This window comes from Nipponia nippon, unplaced genomic scaffold (assembly GCF_047370975.1).
Source record: "Nipponia nippon isolate SJK-2023a ecotype South Korea unplaced genomic scaffold, ASM4737097v1 scaffold_27, whole genome shotgun sequence".
NCBI lineage: Eukaryota > Metazoa > Chordata > Aves > Pelecaniformes > Threskiornithidae > Nipponia > Nipponia nippon.
The window spans coordinates 3,904,035-3,931,091 of NW_028262344.1; the positions used below are offsets into that span (position 1 = coordinate 3,904,035).

General features: G+C 44.6%; 1 protein-coding gene across 1 annotated transcript in view; it reads left to right on the forward strand.

The window, feature by feature from the left end:
• ANTXR1 (ANTXR cell adhesion molecule 1) overlaps positions 1-27,057 on the forward strand; it is a 111,367-nt gene that overhangs the window by 71,722 nt on the left and 12,588 nt on the right. Inside the window, exons 15-17 of the mRNA XM_087763052.1 lie at positions 5,790-5,885; positions 6,386-6,553; positions 13,851-13,931. Coding sequence (XP_087619178.1) covers positions 5,790-5,885; positions 6,386-6,553; positions 13,851-13,931 — 345 coding nt within the window. The remainder of the gene's footprint in view (positions 1-5,789; positions 5,886-6,385; positions 6,554-13,850; positions 13,932-27,057) is intronic.

Below are 27,057 nucleotides of genomic sequence, written 5' to 3' on the forward strand. Positions count from 1 at the left end.
TTCTTAAAAAGGAAAATGTAGTTTATACTATTTTAGAAACTTTATAGCATCAGAGCAGTGCTCAAAAATTGGTAAGGCTTGAAGCTGTGACTTGTACTATACATTTTTTTTTCCCCAGACAGAAGAGCTTTCTGCTAGTGGAAAAATAGCAGAAGCTCTCAAAAGATACATTTCGTTGGTCCCATTTACTCTTATAGAGCCTGGTCCACAGAATGGGATTGGCAGTAGTATGATGCTTTCACAGAAGGCTGGATACTCCAGATTTTCTGCTTTCCTCAAAACAAATAGAAGATGGACTTGATTTTCTGCAATCCAGTTTTTCTTATGTGTTGCAGATAGCTTTCTCCGTTGCAGAAAACCTAGCAACTGCTTGTCTCCAGCATGAAAGAGTGCTAATCCCTTAAGCAGCAGCATTACAGTTACAGTAAGATTTTTTTCTTCTCCCAAAAATCTTGGCAAAAAAAAGACAAGAGGAATTCTTGCATCAGCAGATTTGGGAGCTGAGGCCCATATGTCTTTGCACTGCAAGGAGAATGCATTATACTGTAACAATGAAGGGAAAGTAGCATTGCTGTCAAACCCGCCAAAGGTTTTATTGAACTCTACTTTAAAGGCCTTTTGAGACATATTGGAGACACGCTCACTGTTGGTGAAGGAAATCATTATTGGCTAGAAACTTCCAATTAATTCATTCAGAAATTGCAAATGTCGTCAACTTACTGCTGTGCTCCTCAGACAACGCAGGATACTGGAGGAGGTTAAGCCCAGATGAAGGACAGATGGTTTTACTTACAGCCAGGAAAGATTGAGTTAATGCCAATCGGAAGAGGTGAATGCCTCAAGCAGCCAGCGATTACCTTTCTGGCCTGTGATTAGTCATTGATGGTGGATCAAAACCACATTCTTCTACCTCCACTGGATAGGAAGGCTTTTTCTAGCCCTGTTGGAGGAAGACACAGTTGCTTTTATTCACGTGTCCCATCACCTTCAGGCTGGGCCTATTGGAACAACTCTTACTCAACTCAGACCAGAAGCTTACCACGAGGCCGAAGCTCATTCTCACTATAGCAATGCATCTTCTACATCAAAAAAATCCAACCTCCAGGGCTCTGCAGCTTCCAACAATTTCCTGTTCACTACGTGGCCCATGCCAGAGGTCTGCTGCTAGTCTGTCTCACAGAAGGACAGACTGACTGCAGTCAGAGGGTGCATAAACTGGAGCCCTCGAAAGTACCCCCAAGAGGCACACTCTCTTCTCATTGCTGCTTTTTCCCATCTGCTGTAAACAGAGACCAGGCAATGTTAAAATATACTCCTGTATCTCCATTTCCTGTCATGGCAGCTCTTTCTTCTGCAGAAGGGATTCAGGGACACAAAGTTCCTGAAGTTGACAAAACCAGGCAGGAGATCTACCAGATGACCAGAGTGTGCCCTTTCCTCATCACTCAGACCTGTTTTTTCCATGCTGTTCGATCACCCAAGCTCCACAGTCACCCCTAGCATGGCACCAGAGCCAAGCCACCAACCAGCCTGTAATTGGATAATTCTTATGTCTGTTGTCATCTTACCCACATACACCAAAGCAAGTACCCACACAAGAAAGTCCTGGAGAGAAAGGACCATTCAGCAGCACAGGCATGAGATGCTGAAGGGTAATCATCACTGTCATGGGAGGCCAGCATGAAAAGGAGGAATTTAACTCACTGCATGGCAGCTATTGTTAAGCCAATGGATGAAACCATCTGTTCAGCTTGAACCAGTTTGATCTTTGTGAACTAATCTTTCTCCCACAGCTGAACATTCATGAGGCCAGAGAATGGCTAACAGGGATTCATCTGCTTGAGGAGCTGCTCTCACCCTCACTTATTGGTGTTTATTAATCTTTTCCAAGCTGTTTTCCTCTCTCTTCCTGAAAAGTCTTGCTGGGGAGATAGCAAAATAGGCTCCAGAGAAAGGATCTGATAAGAATTTTTTGTAGACACCAAGGCAGGAAATGTATTCTGTTATTCCTGAAATAAAGCCAGGTCACGGTGGTATGCCAGCTCTTTTCCTTCCCTTGTACTCCCCTTTTACAGTGAGTTGTGGAAATATGGGAGGAGAAGAAAAGGAACCTTTCAAGAGGCGGGTATTTAAAAGAAAAAAATTTGGGATGATATTGGCAACAGATGAGGCGTAGGTATTACACCATGAAGGTGTGGACTTCTATAGCCAAATTTCATGTGAAATATCTAGACAGGCCCAGTACAGCAAACTCAGTTAGTGTAGAGGCTGTGAAAGTTGAGTTTAATCCCATCACAGTTGCAATGGGAAAGCCAGTGTTAATTCCCTTGACCTTATAAGACCTTATTTCATCTGCCTGTAGCTCAGTGTCTGAGCTGCAGAGTGGGAATAACTCAACATTCTTTCTCCCTCATCTTCATCAGAACGGGGGCTCTCTCAACTGTGCACAGGTAGCGCTTTGCACTTGGAGGATGCAACTTCAGGCAGGATCTTCCAAAATCTGCACCATAGATAAACAAGGAGTTTCTGTGATCAGTAAGACCAACAAAGGCTGGTTTTCTAAGCATTTGTGTCTCAAGGATAAGCTTATATGTGAATTTTTTGAGCTCTTTCTTCAGTCTGCTCCTTAGTAGAGCACCAGTGGAACATCTGTTAGATGCTCTTGTGACCTGTGAGTGCTTTCTGACAATAGTTTGCAGGTTTGGGCCAGTGACAGGCAAAGATATGAGAACAACCAAAGCGATGAGTTTATGCAGTTGCGGTTTAGATGCCTGGTAGAGTATAATGTAAGAAGCAAAACCTGCCGCAGCAGGGAGGAGATGTTTCCTGAGAACCGAGCAAGGTGTCCTCGAAGTGTAACAATGCCTCTGCATCCAAGAGGTGGCCGTGCAATTCAGAAAGGAGTTCGGCATTGGGAGAAAAAGGAGGCAGTAAGGAGCCAGAAGCCTTGAGGACAGCGTAATCACCTCCGTGTTTCCTCAGCTGTAAAATGAGATGATAGCATCTCTTACTTAGAGGAAGGATTGTCCTGTCATGTCTTACAGTGCTTTGTGCAGGCAGAGCGCTCCATAAATGCTAAATTCTGACAAGATTCAGGCATTGCAGAGACAACTGCGAAAATAATTATAAGGGTGGGGAGAGGGGTAAGTTGTCCAAACTTTTTTTTTTTATATCTGGCCAAATTGAGTTTGAATTCTTACCCTGAGTGGTTCAGATGTCCCTAGTGGAGCCTGAATTATCCCTGTGTTACCCACAGATGAGGTTCCTTGAGGTCAGGGTCAAAGTATACAGAGCCCGGCATGGACTCAGAGATGAACACAGTTCTTTGTTTGCTGAAATCCAGAAGTTATGAATCTGGATCTGTGACTGTGAAATGTAGCTCTGTCCCGCTGCTTCTTATTTTTTAAAAGAAACTCTGCCTCCCTCTAAAGCAGTTTTTGGGGGTGGAAAGATGCCAAGTTCTGTACAGTCAATTTCCAGCATCCTTAAATGCACTTGAATTTTCCGGGGCTGTTTTTCATACTGCTGCTGGGGCAGAGCTGAAGTTCCTTATGCAGTTCTTCCTCAGGCAAAAACCCCCTTGTAGCTAAGTGTGGAAAAACATGGGCGAAACTGAGCCATGACGTGAGAATTCAGCCCTGTTTTATTGGCTCAGATCTTGTGAATGGGGCAGTGAGCTGGGATGCTGGACACGGGGACTGTATGCTGCTTCCTTCTTCTTTTCCTGCTGTCTCCCTACCTTGACCCCCAAGTTCCCAGTTGCTTTCCTGTAGCTACTCGTGTGTGCTGTGAGCACATTCGCCAAGTGTGTAGGACATCACTGGTGGGTTTTTTTTTGCTTGTGTTGCAAAACCTCCCATGCCCTTCAAAACATGTAAACAGACTCATTCTGAAGAAAGCTTGTGACTCCTTTGTTTGTCAAGTGTCCGCTGTTGTCTTTTTGTGTGTGTGCTGTTTCTGTTGTTGTTCTGGCAGAAACACTCCTATCTCAGATTGAAGTGACTTGCAGGGCTTTTAAGGGCTTGTGGGGAAGATTTCCTAAACCTTGGTATTTCCTGTTGTGAGAAGTCCAGTCTGTGCTAAACTGAAGAGAGAAAGAACTGCTGAAGGAAAATATTTAGATGGCTTTGATTCCAATTTTTTAAAAAAGTCCTCATGGAAAACTTCATGCAGAGATATTAAGTTCTTAGGTTGCAGCAAAGAGCCTCAGCAGCTCTAACCCAGAGCGAGAGAAAGAGGTCAGCTACGATGGAGAACCACCTTGTATTTATGACTCAATTGTTCACTCTTCCTTTAGATCAGGACAAATTTTGCAGCTGAATTTGTGTATTTTGACAAACAAATGCTTTTTTTCGACACAAAAAGCATAGCTTGTCTTAGATTTCCCCCCCCCCCCCCCCAGTTTTTCAGTTTTCCTACTGGGGAGTTCAATTTCAAAGTATTTTTTGGCTTTTCCAGTATGGAAAGCTCCTAAGTTATGGAGTTTTGCCAAATCCCTGTGAAAAATTAAAGAAAGGAAAAAAAAAAAAAAGAGAGGGACCATTTTTCATTTCTCTCCACATTTTTCACAGGAAATACTTCACGTTTTTGATGAACTCTGCTTTTCTGCTTTGCCAGTTCACAGCCTGAACTGCAGGAATTAAAGGGAAAGGCATTATATAGGTCAGAGCATATGTGGAGTTGTTATAGTGCAACAAAGAAATAGAATATATAGAATACACTTGATAGAACTCTAGCTAGACTTATTTTAAATAAACTTAAGAAGATTTTCTTGATTTGTTAATTTGGCCATATCTGAATGTCATCATGAAGGCCATGGTCTTGAACACGTTTAACTTTGTGTATGGTGATGAACCATAGGTTTCAGTTCTGCAGGGTAGAACACATTCAAATTTGTACAGAATTTAAGTCTCATTTTTCATACAGGGCCTGACTTTCTGCTGGTATAAGCCCATGAAAATCACTGAAGCCACATGGACTTTGATGGGCAGCCTCCCCAGCAGAGGGAGAAGTTCATTATAAGAGCTAATTCCATTCTTGTAACTTTTCCATTAGACTTTTCCATCCTATTACACTTGGCCAGCTTGTCTCAAAAAAAAAACAAAACCAAAACTCATCTCTATGTCGGGCATTCGTATTGGGGTCATTCCCAAATGTACTCCTAATTTGCCTTCACTCGGGAGCAGATCTTACTTGCTTGCTTTATTGCTTTTCCCCCCCATTCTGTCAAATCCAAACTACAATACAATGATTTATGTGGGCCCTGGAGGGTTCTTCCAGCATGGGGAGCCATGAGCCAGGGAACGCTCCTCAGAGCAGCAGCTGTTCTCTCCCTAAGCACAGGCATAAGTGAAGGGATGGCAAAGAGGTAGGTCCCTGCTGCCGTCACTCATGGCTAGCATATCAATCAGACTTGCAGCCAAAAGACCCCAGCTCTTGAGCTATGCTGAGTGCTGTTTTGATGGCTGCTTCAATGATTTTGCAACTTGGAAACAATTTACTTCCTTGAATTTAAAGATGATGAAAGACAGTCTCCTTTAAAAAAAAAAAGGCAAAAATCACGTTCTTGCTGGAGTTAGACTGTAACTTTCAAGTGGTGGTGGTGTTTATATCGTGAAATGTTTTCTTTTCATGAGTGTACATCCTCTGGAGAATAACCAGTGAGAGACCAGAACCTTGACTGCGCTGGCTCTAGCAGGCTCAAAGGACCACATAGCCTGTGACTGCTTATTCCTTTTCATCTCTAGTCATGCTTCCTAACAGCGCAACCCCTTCCTTCTGTTTTGTAGGAGGAAGATGATGATGGCCTTCCAAAGAAGAAATGGCCGACAGTAGATGCCTCTTATTATGGTGGACGAGGAGTTGGCGGCATCAAACGAATGGAGGTAATTAGATACCAGTTCATGTATCAGATTTTATTTTTGAACTGTGCTGTGACATCCCCCTGCAATTTACCCAGAAAGAAACTCATGAGATAGGCATAAACTCCTTTAAGCTTTTTTGTACATCTGAGCCCAGATCATTTTTATATAGGAATATTTGAGAGCCAAAGAGAGATTCCTGAAGTTTGGGACCATCTTTTTCCTCTAGCACAGTAAGATCCTGGTCCACGCCTGGGAGACAGCGGCAGTGTTGCCATACAAATTACAAGGAAATACTTTTTGTTTTTCAGAAAATCTTCCCCACTCTCACACTTCTCATAAATTGCAAAGAAGTTGTTCAAAGTTTGGGCTCTAGTCTAGAAACACGCTTCACAGCCAGTGCCTCGCTCTTCAGCTTGGATGTGGACACTGGGAAAATATGGACCAGGATCTAGTTATTACAGCAGGGATGGAACTCTCTGCAGCAACTACTACTGTAATATGCCCTGATACCATCTTTTCAGGTGCGCTGGGGAGAAAAGGGCTCCACGGAAGAAGGCGCTAAGTTAGAGAAAGCCAAGAATGCCAGAGTCAAGATGCCAGAACAGGAATACGAGTTCCCTGAACCCAGGAACCTTGTGAACAACATGCGCAGGCCTTCCTCTCCTCGGAAGTGGTACTCTCCAATCAAGGTAAGTCCAGTCCAGCATTGTACTGCATAGGATGTTTCCAGGAGATCTGTATTAAGTGTTTTCACATCCAAGGCTAAGAAGTAGAACTGTCCACAAACCTGTGATCTTAAGATGCTGCTAGAGTAGCTGTGCCGGAGGGAGTCCCACTGAACGCGTGCCTAGGGAGGTGCTGTAGAAAGGAGCTACATGGGGCAATGGGCATTTCCCACCAGGTTGATCAGGTTTTGGGATTGCGTTGCTTTCTTAAACCAGAGTAGGATCCTGATCTCTTCCGGTGGTGTAGCTAGTTTCTGTAAAGTGCTTACAGACTTGACTGAACTTCCAAGGGCAGGCCCTTTAGTCCACGCTGCATATTCCCTGAGATGTAGGGAATAAATAGCGTCCTCTTTCTTTAGAAAGAGGGGAGAAAATAGGAAGAAAATTGGGGTTAAATGTCACCAGGGAGAGTTGTCCTCAGCAGATCAAGGATTGCAGTGCAGCAGATGAATGTCTGCCAGCAGGCATGGGTCACAGGGCCAGGCTTGCTGCAGGGCAGCATGCTCGCCTCACAAGGAGGGGATGCCCCGCAAGAAGTGTTTGGCTGAATTAAGAGTGCCTCAGAGGTGGAGGATCAAATTCATGCTGATATCAGGTCACATGCAATGTAAAGCTGCACAACAGTCGCCCACAGCACTGGGAAGACTCTCCTTCTCTGCCATCTGTCCCAAGGGCAGGCAGCTGTTCTTCAGTTTGTCTTCACTAATACAAATGGTTGGCAGGGTACAAAACGGAAACAAGCGAGCAACTGAATACTTCACTGAAGCAAAACTCTTCATTGCACATGTGAATGCTTCTTGTGGATTAAGAGAAACAAACCACACAAAGCAGATATTAGTTGCATCATCCAGGCCGTGGTACGAGGGCACTCCAATGTCAGAAAGCTAATCTTTTGCATTCAGGACAAATCAAGCTGTCCTCAGGAAAGGAGGGCAGCTTAACCACTGTAGAACTACTCTAGCAAAAAGAAAAAAATAATTCCGCACTCCTATTTCTCAGGTTTAACTCTCTTGGGAAATGCTAATACCCTTCTCGTCTCTTTTCGGTCTGGGGCTATCTGTAGCAGCACTGTAGTTATCAGCCTTAAAAAAGACTGAAAATGCCCAGTTCATATCCAAGTGCAAACTTTACACCACTGGAGCCTGGATCTCATTTTGAAGAGTGGAGATGCTGGTTAGGGTCTTAGAAACCCTCTACAAGCAATTTATCTGCAAGTAGTCTGCAAAGAGGGTGTGTTTAACATATGTAGTAAACCTTTTGGTGTGTAGAGCTTGCCTTAAACTTCATGCCGGGGAATGGGGAAGTGCATCACTGCTAGAAATTAGAGGGTTTATTCTCCTGTTTTCTGCCTCCCCAGTAGCAGTCAATCTAGCCAGACATATTCTACTAGCCAAGTTATTGCAACGTAGATATATTATACTGCAGTACACCCAGGTTTCCCTGCATTGTATCTTGTTCCTGATCAGCTCTGAGCAGTGCCCATAGGAATCTGGGCAAGTCATGTGGTTTGGCTTTCCTCAGTCATTGATCTTGCAGCTGGTTCAAATCCAGTGATGGGAATGGCAAGGATGCACAAGGGAGTAAGAGTGGTTTCCGGAGGATACGGAAATGTGAGCCTCCTTGAAAATTTGGTCCAATGCCTCCTCTCTTTTCCCCCTTAAAGATTATCCTCTAATAAACATAGCCTACCAACAAGTCATTTGCAATTGTGTTATAATGACTTCAACATGTGTTCACGAAGGTTATTCATTCCCACAGTGGGACAGGTTAGAGTCAACTGTTTTCAGTTCAGAGTGGGGAATGCAGTAAGCACCATCCCATATAGCTGCTCCTTTGTTCCTAAATGCAGTGCATTGTCATTTTGCATCAGTGCAAAGCATTTGTAAAACACACTCATCCCATCTGGGATTTTTCACTCCTACTGTGTGCTCATGGAAATGACCTCATCCAGCTGAGAGACGCAGCTCAGTTGCTTTTTTGTGTGCTACAATCAGAAGGGTTCACAGCACACAAAGCTATACTCTAACCGCTGAGGAGCTGACAGAAACACTGATTTTAGCACAAAGAGCCCTGAATACATGCTGAGGCAGCTGGAATCCCTGTGGGTACAACTACCTGAGATCATTAGCTGAGAGCTGGGTCCTTTCCCATAGAAGATACTGCTGGGTTTCTCCCCTCTTTCTTCACCAGTTCATGCTGTTGAATTACAGCCTCAGAAGACTTTCAGTTAATTTTCAGAGTTTATTCAGCATGGTAGGAAATCAGTTCTGAACAGAGGAGTCAAGTTTGCAGATCTCTGTCTCAGCTGGAAATTCTCCAAAGTTCGAGAGGCTTGGAGAAAAGATTCAGTGTATGTAATGGGTTCAAGTTCAGTTCTGACTCTGACTAGGAACAGCTTTTGCTTCATAACAGCAAGAATTCAGTCATAAGGGGGCCTATGAATATTAGGAGTATCTCATGGGTGATAAATATTCTTAATTCCTTTAGAAATCTCTCATCTACCATTCCAATTATATACAGTCTAAGGACAGTTCCAATCCAAGACTCCATATCCAAATACTCCCATAACTTTGGGGTCTTCCACATCTGGATAGTATTTAGCAGCTGGAGTCTGTGGACAAGAATTTACCTAATTATTAATTGCCACCACACCCCTTATTGAGCTGCACCCAAAAAGACCGTGTATGCAGACGGGATGACTGTATCCAACACTTTCCCCATATACAATCACGAGCACTCATCAAAAACAGAGGGGATCATTCCTATGAAGCAGGGGTCCTGCTGTTACTCCCCCTGTGCAGTAAGGAATTAGCAAAATTGGCAAAATTCGTCAACACTCTTGGCAGAAGCTCTTGTCCTGAAGATGTGAGCATATGAAGCTGAATTTGCATTGTGTTGTGCAGGGAAGGTATCACAGAGTGGTAACAGGCAGAGGGAGGCGAGGAGGGATAGCCTCTTAGGTCATTGGGTCTGTGCTTTCAGCCAAAGCAGGACTGCTAACTTGAATCTATCCTTCACTGCTTTTTCCAGTCTGTTTTTTAAAATAACATAGAGGCTTCCACCACTTCTCAGGGGGGAATATTTCACAGACTACCAGACCTCACCCATTGGAAATGTCTCCTGATATTCAGCTTGAATTTTCCCTCATCCCCATGCTCCAAGTGCACTCAGCTCCTTTGGTGAAAGCAGATGTCAAATTTCTACCCCCTTCACTGAAACACCTCTTCAGAAGGTAGATAAATACGCATGTAACAAGCTATTTTAAAAAAAAATCATTGGTAAAGGAGGAGGGCAAGGAATTAGATCTCAGGAACAGCAAACCAAGGTAGCTTGAATCTGACAAAGAGCCAGGAAATTCACATTTTAAGTCCAGTCATCTTGCTGGCCAACAGGCCTCCTTTTCTCCACGCAGCACAAGTGCCAGCCTTTACTTAGTGTTCTGCCTTTTGCCAGTTTATTTGATGGCTTTTTTTCTTCCCTCACTTTGTTACTCTTCCCAGAGTATAAGGTAGGTAGACAGCTGAGAGTGGATAGATTGCTTTTTGAAATGCTCCAGAGATTTATTTGCTACCAAATGTGTCTGCTGACACTTAACAGATTGCGGTTATTATTGTTGTTATTCTTATTTGCTGCTATTACTTCTTAGCACAATGTCAACTGGATTATCCTGCTTTTAAACTATCATTTCAACAGTTTGAAAAGTCAGTGCAAATAATCCAAGCAGAATGACAAGCCTGAAAATTTCTTAAGAAACTTGCCAAATCCGCAGCTCATCTGACAGAGGGAGGGGCAGCACAAAGCGTAGATGCAAGTGAAGGATTGTAAAGGACCGTGCCTTTAGTTTTCATTTGGTTCAGGGCATGCTCCCTGCTACAGCCAGCCACGCAGCTCTGTATGCTGTGGTTTGGTTAGCAGCTTTCCTCAGACCTCTATTTCTACCTCTGCTTTTATCTACCTGTCTACCTAGCTACCTCTCCTTTCTTCCTCCTCCTCAGAGCTTTTATAGTCCTTGTTTGACTTCAAAAGGACCACTATCAGTCTCTCAAAAATAATACATGAAGGACCACAAGACGAAGCTAAACTCGCTGTTCATCCACAAAAACTCCCCTGTAGGACCTGCTTCAAGGAAGAGGTTGAAGCAACAACTGGTGCTCTCAAAAAGAAACCTCAGGTGAATCCTAAGTGGAGGCTACTTGAGCATTTACTAAGCCATGTGTCCTTGGCACATTTTCTAGCCTTTGGCCCTCCTGTCTCTATTTACAAAGCTGACATGGCACAGCTTCCTTCCTAGAAGAGGCCCAAGGGCAGCTTGGGTTTATAGGCAGCTTACAAGACTGCCTCTGCCACCTCCAGACACAGGTCTCAGGAGCACTCTAGGGATCAGGTCATTCACTAGACCAGGGTCGATACAGTGCTGAATTAACCATTAATTTAGGAAGAGAATGCATTCATGTTAAAGCAATGGCTGCAACTATGCCCTCCTTCATTTGTCATCTGCCCTGATTGTTTCTTTATTCTGGACTTCATATCTAGTAGGACTCAAAGCTTTATTTGCCTCCAGCCCTTTTTTTTTTTTTCTCCAAGCAACCTTGTGCTTCAGTTGCAAAGGAGTTCCCAAACACAGAGACACAGCCCATCCACTAGAGAGCATGGAATTATTTATATTTCCAAGTGAATGCATTGCCATTCTCATGTCTTCAACGAATGTCATCCTTTCCGTGAGACACTCTCCCTCTCTTCCACCCAGATGTCTCAGGCAGCCAAAGATGGAGCTCTTGGCTTTTCCCAAGAAATCGTGGTAGGCTCTTGGAAATTAGGACTGCAGAGTGAAAAGGACTTTTCTGTTCCATGGAAAGTTGTACTTTTCCCTCTGGTTTCCAAAAGGAGACCTGGAAGAAAAAGGTACTTATTTCTTAAGTTGTCAGAGGGGACAGGAGATCAAGAGCTTCAAACAGCTCTGATGTAGGGGGAAAGACGGATTGGGATAGAGAGGGATGGCTTCTCTCAGGTCTAAGAGGGTGTGCTGTCCAAATGCAGAAGAGTCTGACAGAGGAGTTTCTTGCTGCTTCCTTTGAGAATAAGAGACTTTCCTGGCTCTTGCCTTAGGAAGTCTTTTCTCCAGTATCCTATGGAAACCAGATCTATGCAGCTATTCTGCGTGTCTGTCTGTCTCCACCCATGTATCCCTCCAACTCCCAAATAAGCTTTGAACCATTGGCTCAACACACTGGTTGAGGAATACGGGTCTCAAAGAGGATTATGGCCCTAATGGTTTCTTGAAAAGGCAAGAGAAAGGCTCTATGTCCCCACGAAAGGAAGAGTATACACTGAGTGCACCGAGTCTTTAGCTAGCAGAGAACCAGGGTCACAGAAGGACCTTATAAATACCCTGGCTGTCAGGAAGGTCTCACCTTCACAGATGCTCAAGTTTACTATCAGCCATGAGACGCAAGCTCTCAGGAAAGCAAGCTTCCTTACTGTCAATGAAGCTACTTGCTCTTTTCCTACCACCACTGCAATATTCAGCTGACCTTTCCATTTGCTTACTTTTATCCCATGATAGTTATATGAGGCCATTCTGCTATCATAAAACTTTTGCAGTCTTTATTTCCAGGGAACAGGTAGCAATCATAGACAAGTTTCTGAGTCCAGTCAGGGGTAGCTTAGGCCTTTGGGTTTGATCCTCTCGACCACAGGAAATAGTTTTGTACCATGGGACAACTTTGTGTGTTCTCAGAGTAGCTTGTCTCCGTCTCTGCAGATACAATAAAGTTTACTGACTATTACCGGTAGAGGTTTCGCTCATGATGCCTGCTCTAATATCATATCATTTGTAGCACTCGGAACAATACTAATGGGAAGCTTAATAAATGCTCTGTTGTTAATCTCTCAAGAAAATTTTACAAATCTCTGGGTACCATGCACTTAACAGATCAAGGGTCAAATGAAGTTAATGTGAAGAGAGTTTGATAAATTAATCTTCAGCTTGTAATACGTCTGTGGCCTTCCACTGAGCCAGCCAACGTGCTGCACTTGTGGAAACCCTTCTGCAGATCTCCCAGAAGCTGAATGCATTTTGAAAGTGAAACCCTGGCCTATTAGAATGGGGATATAGCAGGGAATCCTTCAGCAGCAGATGTGTGTTGCAGAGCAGATGATTTGGTGGATATTTCTACATTGCAGAGCTCTGTGCTGCTCCTTCTGGTCTTGTTCAGCTCATTTGGAAAATAACTGCAGGCTTGGCGTTTTGTGTCGCTGCTGAATTTCAATCAGGAATGAATGCTTTGTCTGCATTGCAGAGAAGCATTGCAGGAATGGCAGGGAGGGTCCGAACCCGTATCTCAACCAAAATTTCTGTCAACAAGAGATTTCAACACGTTGGGTTTTCAGCAAAGCTTGTCTGGGTCTGTGCACGTGCACCCGTCTGCATTCGGGTACGGGCTGTTGGGTACGAGACCACACAGTGGGATGAACAGCTTGTCAAAACCAGTGCAGCGTGTTGAGGGTGGCATCTGACACTGAGCTCATAGGAATGGAGGGCTTTGAAAGGTGTGCGTTATTGCCTGGAAAAGATACGAGTATTAACTGGTGTATGGGGTGGGACTGGGGAGCTTGTGTGAGACCCAGTAACCTGATGCTCTCTTGCTAGCATGGAGCTGACATGAAAGATGAAGTGGGCCGTTACACAGCACCTCGCTGTGACTCAGCTGTCTTGGCTGTGTGCAGAGACAGTTTTTCAGTTGGTTCTCACCAGCAGGTTGTTTTGAGATATAAATCAAAATTATTTCTAATATGTCACAGTGGTCACCTAGGGCTAGAGGCAAGCCACTCGGCCAGCCAGAGGAGGAGGCAGAATAGTTAGGAAATGCATCGTATAAATTCGCCTGATCTCTCTCTATTGGTTTAGCATTTTGCTAGCAAGGATGTCAGGAGCTGAGTAGGTATTAGACTCTCTCAGCCCAGGGGGTATCTAAGTCACCTATTGCCTTTGGAGATTTTCAGAAGAACACGTAAAGGCTAGACACGTGGATACTGTTGACTGTCAGACATATCTGCTTATTGCTCATCTGAAAGCCTCTTCCTTTGCACTTGCAGCAAGTTTGGAGCGAGTTTCTGTGAGAGAAAACATTGCTCTCCAGTGTCCTGTACAAGCACAGGAAACGATTAAGTAAAAACTGTGGAGGTCTAAGCTGCGTTATCCTTTTTGCACAGCGCACTTGTTCTTGCACAGAAGATAACACTATGTTTCTTTTGATTGCAGGGGAAATTGGATGCTCTCTGGGTCTTGCTGCGGAAAGGTTACGACCGAGTATCTGTGATGCGCCCGCAGCCAGGAGACAAGGTACAGTGGTACAGCGCCTCAAAACATGTTTTTTACAGCTAGGGAAAAATAAAATCCCTCTAAAGTTTGACTGCCTTTACATGTGGGACTGAAGGCAGATACTCATGACACCTTAGAAACAAAAATTGAGTCACATCTGTCAGCTTTGTTTGCAACTGCAGTTCATGCTATTTGATACAGTTTCAAGTATGAAAGTTGTCCAGGTGTAGTGACAGAAATACCCATCAAAGAGCCCAGTACAGTCTTGCTCTTAGACAATATAGCTGCTTTCAGTGAATTACATAAGTAATTCTAATGAATAGTAAGGAATATTTCTGTGTATTTTCATTCATTAAAATCTTACATTCTGGAATAAAACTCTGAACATACATAAATATTTTGCTGCATAAATTTAAACTTCATGGGCACTTTTACAAAGCAAAGTTTGCAGAATGAGGTTTGGACTGTTGTGTGAGAGGGAGGAAGTATTCCCATATATTTCTAGTAAAAACTGGGCTCATGCAAATTTCTATGCGTGAACGTGTGCTTATGAGCGGAAACAGAAGCCATCGAAGAGAATGGACTAATGTGACTTTACAGGAATGACGCTGTCTGTGACAGCAGGATACTAGAGAGCTACCTCTCATCTCCAAGGTACTAATCTTCTCCTTTTCAGTGGAATTATATGTCTGGGTGCTTCCTAAATAATTGCAGGAGAGTTATCCCAAACTCTCTCTAGAGGTACCCAGCTGAGCACTGAAGCGGCCAGCATGCCCTCACGCGCTGTGCTCAGCTCTAAGCACCCAGCGGACACGCAGGGACACGTGGCTGCGAAGGAAGCATGAGAACTGCACCGGAGCTTTGCAAATTTAGTGTGTGTTCAAGGTACACAATGTGGGTGAATTGAAATCCTGTGGCAGCCATAAGACATCCCCTACCTCCTTGCAATTTAGGTAGTTACACCCAGTTGCCCAAGGCTGTTTCCAATCCAATTTGTGATATATCCAAGGGTGGAGATTCACCATCTCTCTGAGCCTCTGTCCATATTCACCTCATGGTGAAAAATGTCAGTTATACTAATGTCTTATGCGGTCAGCTTACATACCTCTGACATAAATCAACAAAGGAGCTTGGAGTTGCTTCAGGAATATATTTGGCCCAAAGCGTAAGTAACTGTGTAGTGTTTTGAAGACTTCAAGAAACTCAATTGCACGTGAAACAACAATGTAATTTTTTGGTGGAGAATCATAGTTCTTTAACATTTGGCTCCCTGTAAGGTTTTCTATTGAATACAGGACCAATGAACTTTTGTGAATAAAAAGATTTAGTATTTTATTCCTTCAGCGGAAAGATTTGCTAAAATATCTTCACTGAGTGTGATACTGATTTCTGGGAGAAAAGTGCACAACATGCAGATTGCTAATGCCTGGCCATTTTCCCACAGAAATCAGGTTTGAAGAATGCCTGTTCTGTGAATAACTTTAACTTGATGAGCTAAGATTATGTACATGATAGATGCCACTTCCATTTATGCTAGGGAAAATCCAGAGCAGTTTAACTGAAGCCGATACAGTTAACAGCAATGTATATTAGTGCAGCTGACAGCAGGCTCCATCCCTCTTTGGTGATGTCTCTCTTAGACGTGCAGTTCTCTGTCCTGTCAGCATAAGCAACGGCAGAATTAGCCCATATAGGTGTTATATGATCCAGCCTCCAAGTAAATTAAGCTCTTTATGATTCTGTTGTGCTGTAAAGGATCTCTGACTTGGGTGCAAGTATAATTTAGTGTGAAGGAGAAGGTGGCTGAAAAAGCACCCAGGCTTATAGCTGCTAGAATACCTGTTTCTCTCCAGCTGACTCCGCGAAGCCTTGCAAATGTTTGGGCACTTTCTTGTGCAGATATGAAGTGCTTCTCGGACTTTCTGTGAGGGGAGACTGCTCTTGGAACATTTGTTTTCCTTCTCCTGTAGGGAGAGGAATCTAGCTTTTAAGCACTGGGTTCAGCTTTGCGATTTCTGAGTCATCTCCCATATTGCTATAGACATTTCCTGTGATTTGGATGCTAGTTTTAGTCTGTCATACATTACTTTCTACTTCGTCAACATAGAAAGTGATTTTATCAGAGCTCGGCGTTAGGAAGGTTGGCTTTGCAACATTTAGAGGCTCCTGTGCAAGGGACTGGGAAGGGATGAGGCAATGTTGCTGTTAACTGAATTACCACAATCTACAACTGTGCCTTGGGAGACAAATTAAACAAAAAGAAAAGCAAAAGGTTGCAAAAATAGTTGCAAAATCTGCACCTCACAAAATAAGGAGACTTTAAGCCCTATATGATCCCTGCCAGTCTCCCTCTATTCTTCTCTGTGCTGCTGTTCTTCTAAGAGAAATTTAAATGTGTGTCCAAACCTTAGGATACAAAGGCTGCATGATTCAGACTACTTTAAGGCTAGTGGCTTCTCCCAAGTCAGCAAACATCAAACATTATCTCCTAAAACACATTACTGTGTCGGTGTGATTGGAAATCCAGGGGGAAGGTCAGTGCTGAATTGATGGGGACGGCAGCATGGAAACATCTGCCGGTGTTGACTGCAGCTGTCAGTGCCTTCAGTGCAGATAGTCCTGAGTCAGTGTGAGCAGTTTGCTTTCCTTGCACGAAAAAATATCAAGGAAAAGGAGCGATTCCACAGAAAATCTTTTTCTAAACAAAACCTGTGTCTGTAGGACAGTGTTGCAAAAGAAAACGATCGGATGTGATGCACTGAAATGATGGGAAATTTTTACCCGTGCAAACAACTGTGTGGGCAGAATCCCTCGCCTGGGAAGTCAGGGCTGGTTTTGATGAACTTGGATCCAATCCCTGCCATTAGCTTGGAGACTTTTCACCAGTATAACAATGAGAGGGCCTCTGGATTGCTTATAAACACAGCCCTTCCTCTGCCATGGATGTTTGATAATATAAGTTTAATAATCTGTTCATCATTTCCTTCATCCAACCTGGGACATAGTTCTTGGCATCTCTCCGGCTTGCAACAACACTCACAGCAACAGCATTTCAACCCTTTGCTGTCTGAAGACAGGACCGCTTTTGTGATGGATGCATGGCCTGTGCGCTGGGTTACTTAGCGGGCACGTTTATACACCTGGTCGCATGCCAGGAATACCGCCAAGCATATGGTGTGTCTGATGGCTGACAGCTAGTGCGAGCAAGGTGTCTTTTGATGCAGTCCTCTGAGATATGGCACGTCACCTCCTTGACCTGACCTGCAGACTGACGCCAGCTGGCTGTATCCAACAGGTTTAGATGTTCCTAGTGCAGGAGATGCTGAAGGACAGCACTGTGGGGGACATTCACACCCAGGCAGCCCTGCACATTCACACACAGACACCTAGATGCTCTCCTAGCCGTGCGTTTCTGGTGTAGAGTTTGCCAGTGCTAAAGATTAGCCAGGAGGGTAGAGCTGTAAGAGTTGTTTTGGCAGTGGTGAGCTCAACTATAAATTCCTGTGGCCTCTCCATATGATTCCAAATAGCTCCTTTGGACCAGGCAGCGTGCACCAGGGGCACAGCAAGGACAGACTTGGTCCTCACCAGGTCGCAAAATCTTCAGTGGCAAGTCTGCGGACTTTCATAGTTGTCCACTGGCAAATTTGGATTTGATCCTGTTCTACAGGGAAGCATAGGTAAAGGAGTAGCTCTACCCAGCTTGTCAGCAAAGGGGGCCCATCAGAGCTGGCCTCCAAGCCAGTCGTGTGGTTTTAAAGTGGAGGCACAGATGGTTTGAAACTTCAGCCCTGATGCACGGGTGTAACCCCAGCCTTGCCAGTCGCAAAAGACGGGAAGCTTCAGGCAGTCAGATGCAGGGGTTTGCAGCACAAGGTAGGGCGGCTTCAGCTTTCCAGCTTTTTCCTAACTTCATCCCGATGCCATCCTTTCACAGGGTGCTGTGGTGCATGCTATCTGCTGTGCCGTAGGGGACCAGGCCACCCATCACTCCTATCCCAGGTCCTCCGCAGGCATGCTGGGCTGGGCGCTCTGGTTCCTCTGCCTGGCAGTCACCCAGAGGAGCTTCAGACTAACTAGCTCAGTTTCAGTCATATCGTGCTCAGTGTAGACTTCACGACACAAGCTGAATAATTACTTCAGAGTTACTTAGCAGCAAACTAGTGTGCCCACGCTGCCAGCTACGTACAAACTGCCAGCCGTAGCAGTCTTTACAGTGTGGACATGCCCTGGGAATGAGAGAACCGGTGATTAGCAAAGCATTTGACAGTAACCAGCAGCCTCAAATGGAGCCACCAGATTAAAAACTCACCACATGGTGTGTTCTCAGGCTAGATAAATATTCTAACCCTTGGCAGGCAAAATTTATGGCTAGTAAAGAGGAGTCTGAATTTGCAGACAGGAGCCTTTGACCATATGATACTCCTAAAAGCTACAAGGAGGAGCTGTTTTGAAAGCAATTTGTACCTCCTTCCTTCTTTTTCCTGAAGAAAAGAAGGAAGTGGATTTCAGACTCTTGGTGTTGTTGAATGGGCACCTTAATTCACCCACTGGTCAACACAAAAAAGTGAAGCCAGATGAAAAATAACTGGAAGGCATCTCTGTTTGCTTTGGAGCCTGAAAAGGAATTGGACTTAATCCCAGGGTTACATCATTTTCATATATAAGCAATCCCTTGCTATAATCAGTTACTTTATCCACTGCCAGCACATTAGCTGAGCTGTTCAAAAAGATCGCTTGCGTAGAATGAGACGTGGATTGAGCTTCAAACACTGTGTTGGCTAATTGTTACCGTTTATCTGCTGTAGCCCACGCAGCTTCCTAGGTACCATGCAAATTGTCAAGACGTCCCCTGCCCTGAAGGTCACATTAGTCTGTAACAAGAGATTGGTTCAAGGGCAGTGACTAATAAATTTGCAATTTATATACATTGCAGTGGATAATGTGGGGACTGAAGCTTAGATTCCAGTCCTCCTCCTCTGTGTGACCTCAGACAATCCCTTCTCTTTGTCTCTTGTCTGTTCATGCCCTGAGCTCTTTAATTAAGGTTGAGATGCCTTGTACTATGCTGTTTTGTCACTGCAAAAGGTGCAGTTATAGAAATAACTGCCTAGTAAGTGCTGGATACAGGGCGAGATGTTTCTGGACAACAGAGAGCTGAGACTCCTTCAAGGAGAATGGCCAGAAAGGATGCCTGCCCACGGCGTGGCAGCAGCCTGAGCCAGAGCCTTACCTGGCTTTGACCGCTATAGCTCTGTGAAAGCTGGGGCTTTCAATGCCAGCAACAGGTCCTGATCAGCATGTCTGCAACAACTGGCCACATGCCTGTCTGCGTTTGCAAGAACAAACCATGAAGCAAACTGTGGTCTGGTTTGCAGAAGGCTTTTAAAAATGCATCTTTTATCCCAAAGCAAAAGGAAAAGAGGGGGATGTTCAGGACCTGTTTTGAAGTGCACCCAGAGAGGCTGAGATGCACAAAAAGGTTGTGAAATTCTTTTTTTGGAGTCAAACCTGGAAATGGTCTGGGGTTACCAACAGACACAGATGTTTCTAATAAGGCAAGGAAGTCAGAGTCACATGGGATTCCTGTGGTCTTCTCACATTTTCGAGAGACTAGGTTTGCATTCTTGTCAGCATTAATGAGGTTATTTTTACATTTGAAACATCATCAGATAGGGGTGATGTAAAGATATCTATATTTTTTAGAAAACTGTATTACTTCTATCACGGAGCAATGGAATGCGTGTTTGTGCAAATTGCTCACTAAGCACAGTATCCAAATAATTAGTGTCTCTTTGAAGTGTCAGGTGCACTTCCCTGATAAACATTGCTCTGTCAGGAATTTATGGGGAGATTATTAAAATGTGTTTCAAGCTCAGACTTGGCCAGGAACATCTCAATCTGGGAGGAAATGATATTTTAAATTTTTATTGCATTAATTGCATTTTCATTTTGTGTTTGTATAGGTAAATATAGATGGGTATAAATATGGAGGAAAAGTATAACAAAACCATGTGTAATTATGTGTAAAGGTGTATCCTACCTAAATTAACAAATATGCAGGGAGAGGAGCTTTTTCCAGAACTAGTATAGTTTTGCAAGTTTACTGATGAAATCATACAAGCTCGTATCTTGCTAGATCTCAGTGATATGATTCTGGTACAAATTGTGGTTAGTTATGCCGAGAGGATGAGGCTACAAAATACATGAAAATGTTCCAGTTAAAGTAATCACAATTATTCTTTTTGCTATGAAAGGAAGAACGTGTGTGTGTGCGCATGTGTTGACATAAAAAATTGACCTTAATATAAACAGAACAGTCAGAGTATGAAATAAGACAAATTTACAGCCAAATTGCATGAATCTTCGCTACAGAAGAGCACTGTTTTTCAACAAAAGCTTACAAAACTCCTTCTCCCCTATGATCACTCTTATGTTTTTATATTACGGTGAAATGCCAAAACCTCAGTTAACTTGATTTCAGGCTTCACTGTGAATGTTCTGTGCAGCCTAAGGAGTTCAGATGACCACTCTGGATTGTATCAGCCATTCATCCCAAAAGACTCTCTTGTGAAGGGCCTAATTCTGCAAAGCAAGGACTTGCTCCTGCTTGTGAAGTCCTCCTGCATTTCTGGAGAATCACTGGAGCACGTGCTCCAATGCTGCTGACCAGGGGCCTACCTCTATACAGCTGTGCAACAGGGGACACCAAAGAGCTGTCTGACCCCAGCCAACAGTGGTCTGAAAGTCTGGAAAGTCTGAAGCCTAGAGATGGGTAGCTCTTTCAATTTGCACCCTGCTATTATAATTCTAGCTCTAAGATGTCCGACTGCGCTGGAGGTTTGTGGGCTATTCTCATATGGCAGCAGGGAGATCTGAGGTTTGGGCACTAGGCTGGGAGTTGAAGCCTAGAGTTGTTCCAGTCTCTGCCACTGACACACAGAGTGACCTTGACCAATTTCTCAGAGGCTTTTCCTGTCCTCGAGATGAGGCTGATCCAATGTGTTTGCTTTCCCAAAGCATTTGTGAAAATGAAGGCTGGAACTTGGTAATAAATTTAAAGGATTAGCAACAGTCATGGCTGTGGGCAGGGACAGCTGTATTTGCAGGTATGCGTACAGGTTTGCACAGTGGCCTGTGGGTTCACGTGGTTACAACGTGATGCTAACAGTTCAGAGATTCAGGATTTGCGGGTTCAGGTCTGTACATTTTAGACCTGTATGATGCTCAGATAGTTTCAGGTGGAAGTCTGGCAGTGTTTCTTACATGGTTTGTTTTTCTTTTGCAAGCTGAGGTGTTACAAGAAGAAACTCAGTGGGAACGGACAGCTAGCTTTGCCAAGTCTGTCCACGCACCATCCTTTGTCAGGAGCTGACCTGTTTCAGCAGACCATGATTCTCAGTTCACACACAGGACAGCCCTCCTGAGCGCTCCCAGCTGAGTGGGCAATCATCATTGTGCCTAAAAAATGCAGAGGAAGAAAAAAAGCAGCCTGAATCATTACCACGGTGCAGTAAAATTTCCTTCTTCTCTGTCTGTTCTTATGTTTTGAAAAAACTTTTAATCTGCTGCACATAATGGGGTGTTTCACAGAGGAGATTAGCATTGGCTGCTGTGCCATTTGAGGAATGTGTCTCTTTATTTCTGGCAAATTCAAACTCTCAGGAAACAGTCTCCTTTCCATGACTTTCCCTGGCTTGTGGAGAAAGCTGTGTACTTGCAAAGGCCTATCTGGGAAATAACTAGTCGTCTCTCCCTGCCCGCACGCTGCTGAAATGAAAGGAAATGTAATCTAAACTAAAAAGGGAGGGACAGTGCTGCCACATAGCCTGGGGCCTTGCTTCTTGTTTGTTATAGTGGTGTATTCATATGCTCCAGGCATCAGCTTAAATCAAACCCATTGTGCCAGGTGCTACACAAGTGTAAAATAAATCTCAGCCTTGTTTGAGGCAATGGGCAAGAGCAAGTCTAGACAGATACAGTGAGAAACACTGAGGCAATGTGGCAGTACTAATTTATCTGGATACTAAACAGTGGATCTACAACACCAGCTGGAATAATCTGTTAATGTAGTTCAAATCTTCTTTTAACCACAAGGAACAACTTTTGCTAGCTCATTCTCCCTCAGCACATCTCCCATGCAACTTCCAGAGAAGGAGTAGTGCAGAGTTCCAGCCAAAACTGAATGTACGTGTGTGCGCACGCGTGCATGTGCGTGAGAGCCCGGAGCAGGCTCTGCCTGTGGAGATCCGGCCGTAGGAGGGGGAAAGTGCAAAACTCTTGCTGGGTCAGAGCAATACTCTTCTGGACTAGTGGGACAGGGAATTAGACCGTCAGGTGTGTCTAACTGTGCAAAACTTGCAGAATATATATATATATTTTTTTTTTATTGCCAGAGGACAGATGTCTAGGTGTAAGCACTTAGATAGTGATGTGGGTTTCTCCATCTAACTCAGTACTACCTCCCCTCTTGACGCAAAGGCAGGTGCTTGTGTTTCCACTCCAGTAGTTCTTCCCTTCCCATCCTCCCTCGCCCCAAGCACACAACTGCCGTTTGCTCCTCTGAGAAACTGTATGAAATAGCGTTTGTCTGGCTTTTAGTAGAGCACTGAAACAGTCACAAGTGCTGAGCTTTACTGTAAAGTGTGATTTGAATTGAGGCAAGAAATTACCCTACTTAAGTGTTGACTTGAGATTTCCAGAGCAGCGAGGGACTGGGCAGGCTCTGTGCTCGGAGGATATTCCTGCGTGGGGTCTCATGGAAAGGACAGACTTCGGTATAACGAGCTGAGAAACAAAAGGGGTTCCTAGTTTGTTTTAAAGAGCAGAAGGCAAAACAAGCCAATGGAACAGCATAGTTCAAACTTTCCTCTGCATGGAGTGAGTAGTTCTGCAGCTGTGGGGTGAATGAAATAACTGTTGGAGTAAAACCCTTACTGGAGCGGTGCAATGACAATAATGCTATGCTATGGGGGTAGAACCCAGGAGACCAGATGCAGAAAAGTGTCTAGGTATGTAAATTCTCACAGAAAACATTGCAAATTTGTTCAGTAGGGGTTTAGGTTCTTAGAAACCAGTAAAAACATAGGAAGTGAAACTCCTGTAACAAAGAGTAGGATTTTGATGCAGAGGGAATCACCTTGTGACAGATGTCTAGAAAGCCAGTCTCTCCTATGCATGTTTCTTGCTGAGTGAATGTTGATGTTGCATTTGTGTTGTTTCCCTCATGCAGTGTCCAGCAGTGGGCTGGACTTACTCTCCTTATCCTTATGGGAAAGCAAGGTCATTGTTTCCTGTGGGATCGCAATAAATTCCTAAAAATAAGCAGCCGCCCCAGCTGAAAAATTTGGACTGTGTCTGAGTCCACCTGCACTGAGAACTTGTGAGGGGAACCCTAGGTCTTACATCAGCGATCAGAAGGCCCTCAGGGACTTGCTAGGCGTGCAAAGCCACCCAGAAACAAAAGCACCAACAGCAGATGCTTTACCTGTAGTCCAAGACACAGAAAGGCAAGACTCAAACTACAGCTTAATGCAATCCTTGGCTTTCCCTGGTCAGGCCCCCATCCTGGATGCGAAAGCATGTGGTACCTGCAGGACCCTGGGCAAATATCCCTCACAAAGTGGAAAAAGAGCAAACAGTGTCAGATTGAAGATCTAGGATGGACGTTATGAAGACAAAGGCACAGTGGATTTAGGAGTGGGAGAGCTGGTAGAGTGGCTCACACCATATCAGTGTGTCACACAACAGACAGATTGAAGTGTAACATTGGCAGTGTTAGAGCCACACCTCTCTGGTCAGCCGTCCCTGGCATTACACGTGTGTAAATCCTCATAACTGCAGGGCCCTGTTTCCTGATCCGTTTTTGTTGATGCACATACAAATTCCAAACATGTAAGTGGTATTTTGGAAGAGCCATAAAGAGACACGGTGGTGCATGGCAGGGCAGCAACCACCCTCTGTGGGTGGCTAGTGTAACTCCAGCTGGCCTTGTGTTGCTTTATGTGATGCTGTTCTGCTGCCAGGGCTTCAGCTTTCCCTCTTAGCTCTGCTGTAATGGGCATCCCACTGAAACCTGCAGGCACTGTGCTGTGCGTGCCACCCCTTGCCCAAGTGGATATGCCCAAGGCAAAGCCCAGTCTCTTTCAGAGAGGAGTGTAGGACTCTACCAGTAATGAAGAACCCATTCCTGTATGTCCCTACAAGCAGTAGGCACCTATAGTTGGTAAATCATGGCCCATGTCCCACCCTGTACCACCAGCAACGTACAGACCATGAGGAGCACAAAGACAATTTATTTCAGCATTAGCACCAATGATTGGTCGTCAGCTGTTATGCACTTGCAATAAACTCAGCCATTAGCAGCTTCATGAGGAACTGTAAAACCCATTAAGTATTGCTGGCACACAGAAATACTGTTTTTAACTTAAGGGTGCGTTATTAGAGCTATATCAAAAATACAGAAGGAATGGAGCAGTTAGCCTGGGCCTTTGCCTGGAGTACATGTCCCCAAAGCCGTAATTATTTGTTCATAATGGGATACTGAGGAGCAAATTCTGCCGTGCAAACCTCCAGAGAGTTCACTGAAAGTCATGAAGTCTGTTCCATTATAGAGCAGCCAAGATGAATGGCAATATGGGGAAGGCTAGGTATTACTAATTAACTATGACTATCACAAAGCACATGAGCAAAATCTGTTATCCTGGAAAGTCCCCTGAGTCCTCTCTTATTTTGAATTAGGAGTCTATTTTAGAGATGAGGAAAATCAGGTTTAAGGTAATTCTCTGATTTCACACCATGCTGTTTCACAGTGTCATGAACAGAAACCTCCTCCTGAAACAAAGAACAGAAACCAGGAGATATGATTTCAAATTCCTCCACCTTAAACACTAGACCTTGTTCCATTTTCAGGCCTGAGAATAAAACCAGCTGTGTGGCCTCCCAAGTCACCCCCCCACACACCTATACGTTGCTATGTTGCTACTTGCTTGATGATTCTTTTTTCTGCAGACTCCAAAATGCACAGGCACTAATAAGGAGCTACTGTTTAACCCGTTATTCAGTCAAAGCCTGCAAGTTTCTGTTGACAGGCTGCAGAGCTTGAGAACAAAATTGTAACCGTTCCACGCATGCTATTGCTGTGTGGTTTTCCATTAATAGCCATGGAAAAGTTAACCTAAACATTAGCTCTTTTTCCTGGAACTAACAGCTCCGAAGCCAAAAGCCCAGTGATCTGCTCATCAGCTTGCAGGACTACTGCAAAGCAGACTGCTCGTTACTGTAAAAACAAAGCACGGAGCTGGCTCTTGAATTGCTGGACCTCGGTTTCTGAAGCAGGGAGTAGCCAGCTTATAAAGGGGAGCATCCCAGTCATATCTCAATCCAGGGCAAAATTTCCCCTAGACCGAATTACAAGGTTATGGCTTTAACATTGACGGTCAGAGATCTGCCTCAGAAGCCAAGGCACAGCTAGCAAACAGGGATTGCAGGGACGGGAATTATTTCTCACTAAATACTGGCAGGACGATATTCAGCAGACAGTAATTCCCGTTTCCTCGAGCCATTAGTACTGCCCTGCACAGGGTAATTTTCCTAAGTCATGTACCGTGAAAATAGCCATTGAGTTGTGTTCTTCTCACATTCACATCGTGGAAGATCCTGTCCTGAACCATGCCCTGTCTTCTTTGCCCAAAGACGAATTGCACCCAGAGAGATCCTCCCCAGATCACTGACTTCTGCAGGCTGCAAGATCCTGCAGGCTCTTTCTTCCTCTCCAGAGGGATGTTTACCACTGAGCACGATTAGTTGTTCCAGTTATCGCTGCCAAAAGAATGTGTTTCATTTTTCATTTGAATTTTTCTCTTTTCCTCATACACAGTAGGCTTTCTTATTCAACCTCCAGATGAAAGATTACAGTCCTGTGTAAGACAGTGTCTTTGATGTGTCACTCAGCATTTCTCCAAGACTAGCTACCTCTTTCCAGAAAGACAATGGGAAGAATGACCAGATCTTCCTGGAAATTACACCCATCCCACAGCGTAAATAAGCCAAAACTAGCTCCTGCAAAAGTAATCAGGCCAGTTTGCTGACATACAAATGCCCACCCATCACTGAAAGAGCCGTGCTCCCGATCTCTGGCACGAGCCAAAGATTGAGGCTATTAAGCTCATTCCCACACTCGAATTTGACAAGGTAGAAGCCTGTATCATCTTGTTTCACTTTTTGTAGGAGTTTGCTCTGAATGTTTTTTTTTCAGTGGGTTCCCCAGGTGGTTCAGTCCTGCATAACATAGTTACAGATATCAAGAACCAGAGGCTGGCAGAGCAATGGGTATTATCTGGGTTGTGGTAGGTCTGAAGAGCCAGGTGCAGACGAGAAGTTATGAGTAAGCTTATGAGTAAGATCTCAACTGGAGGCTGAACTGGCAGAACCACTCTTTGTGCTTTGTGGGGCCCTCAGATACACAGTGCTATATATGTAGGTATATGCAAGCTTTAGTCATAAGCCAACATGCCTGAGCTGATACTCTAAATAAGCTCTTACTTATCTCAAATTCTGTGAAAGATCTGTGAAAATTACAATACTTCGTGGTGTTTAAAGTAATTTTCTCTGTTCTTCAGTGGATGCTGCTTTTGGGTTGCTTGAACAGAACAGGATCATATAAATACAAATACAAACCATTGCTTTAACATCTGAATAGATCAAACCATATCAAGGTCTCGATGAAGCCACATCCTGGCTTGTATCAGGAATAGTGTGGCCAGCAGGAGCAGGGCAGGGATCGTCCCCCTGTGCTGGGCACTGGTGAGGCCGCCCCTCGAATGCTGTGCTCAGCGCTGGGCCCCTCACCCCAAGGCGGCCATGGAGGGGCTGGAGCGTGGCCAGAGCAGGGCAGCGGGGCTGGGGCAGGGGCTGGAGCCCAAGGCTGGGGAGGAGCGGCTGGGGGAGCTGGGGGGGCTCAGCCTGGAGAAGAGGAGGCTGAGGGGAGCCCTCATCGCTCTCTGCAACCGCCTGAAAGGAGGCTGGAGCCGGGGGGGTCGGTCTCTTCTCCCCAGGAACAAGCGATGGGACGAGAGGGAACGGCCTCAAGCTGCGCCAGGGCAGGTTTGGGTTGGGTATTGGGAAAAATTTCTTCACCGAAAGGGCT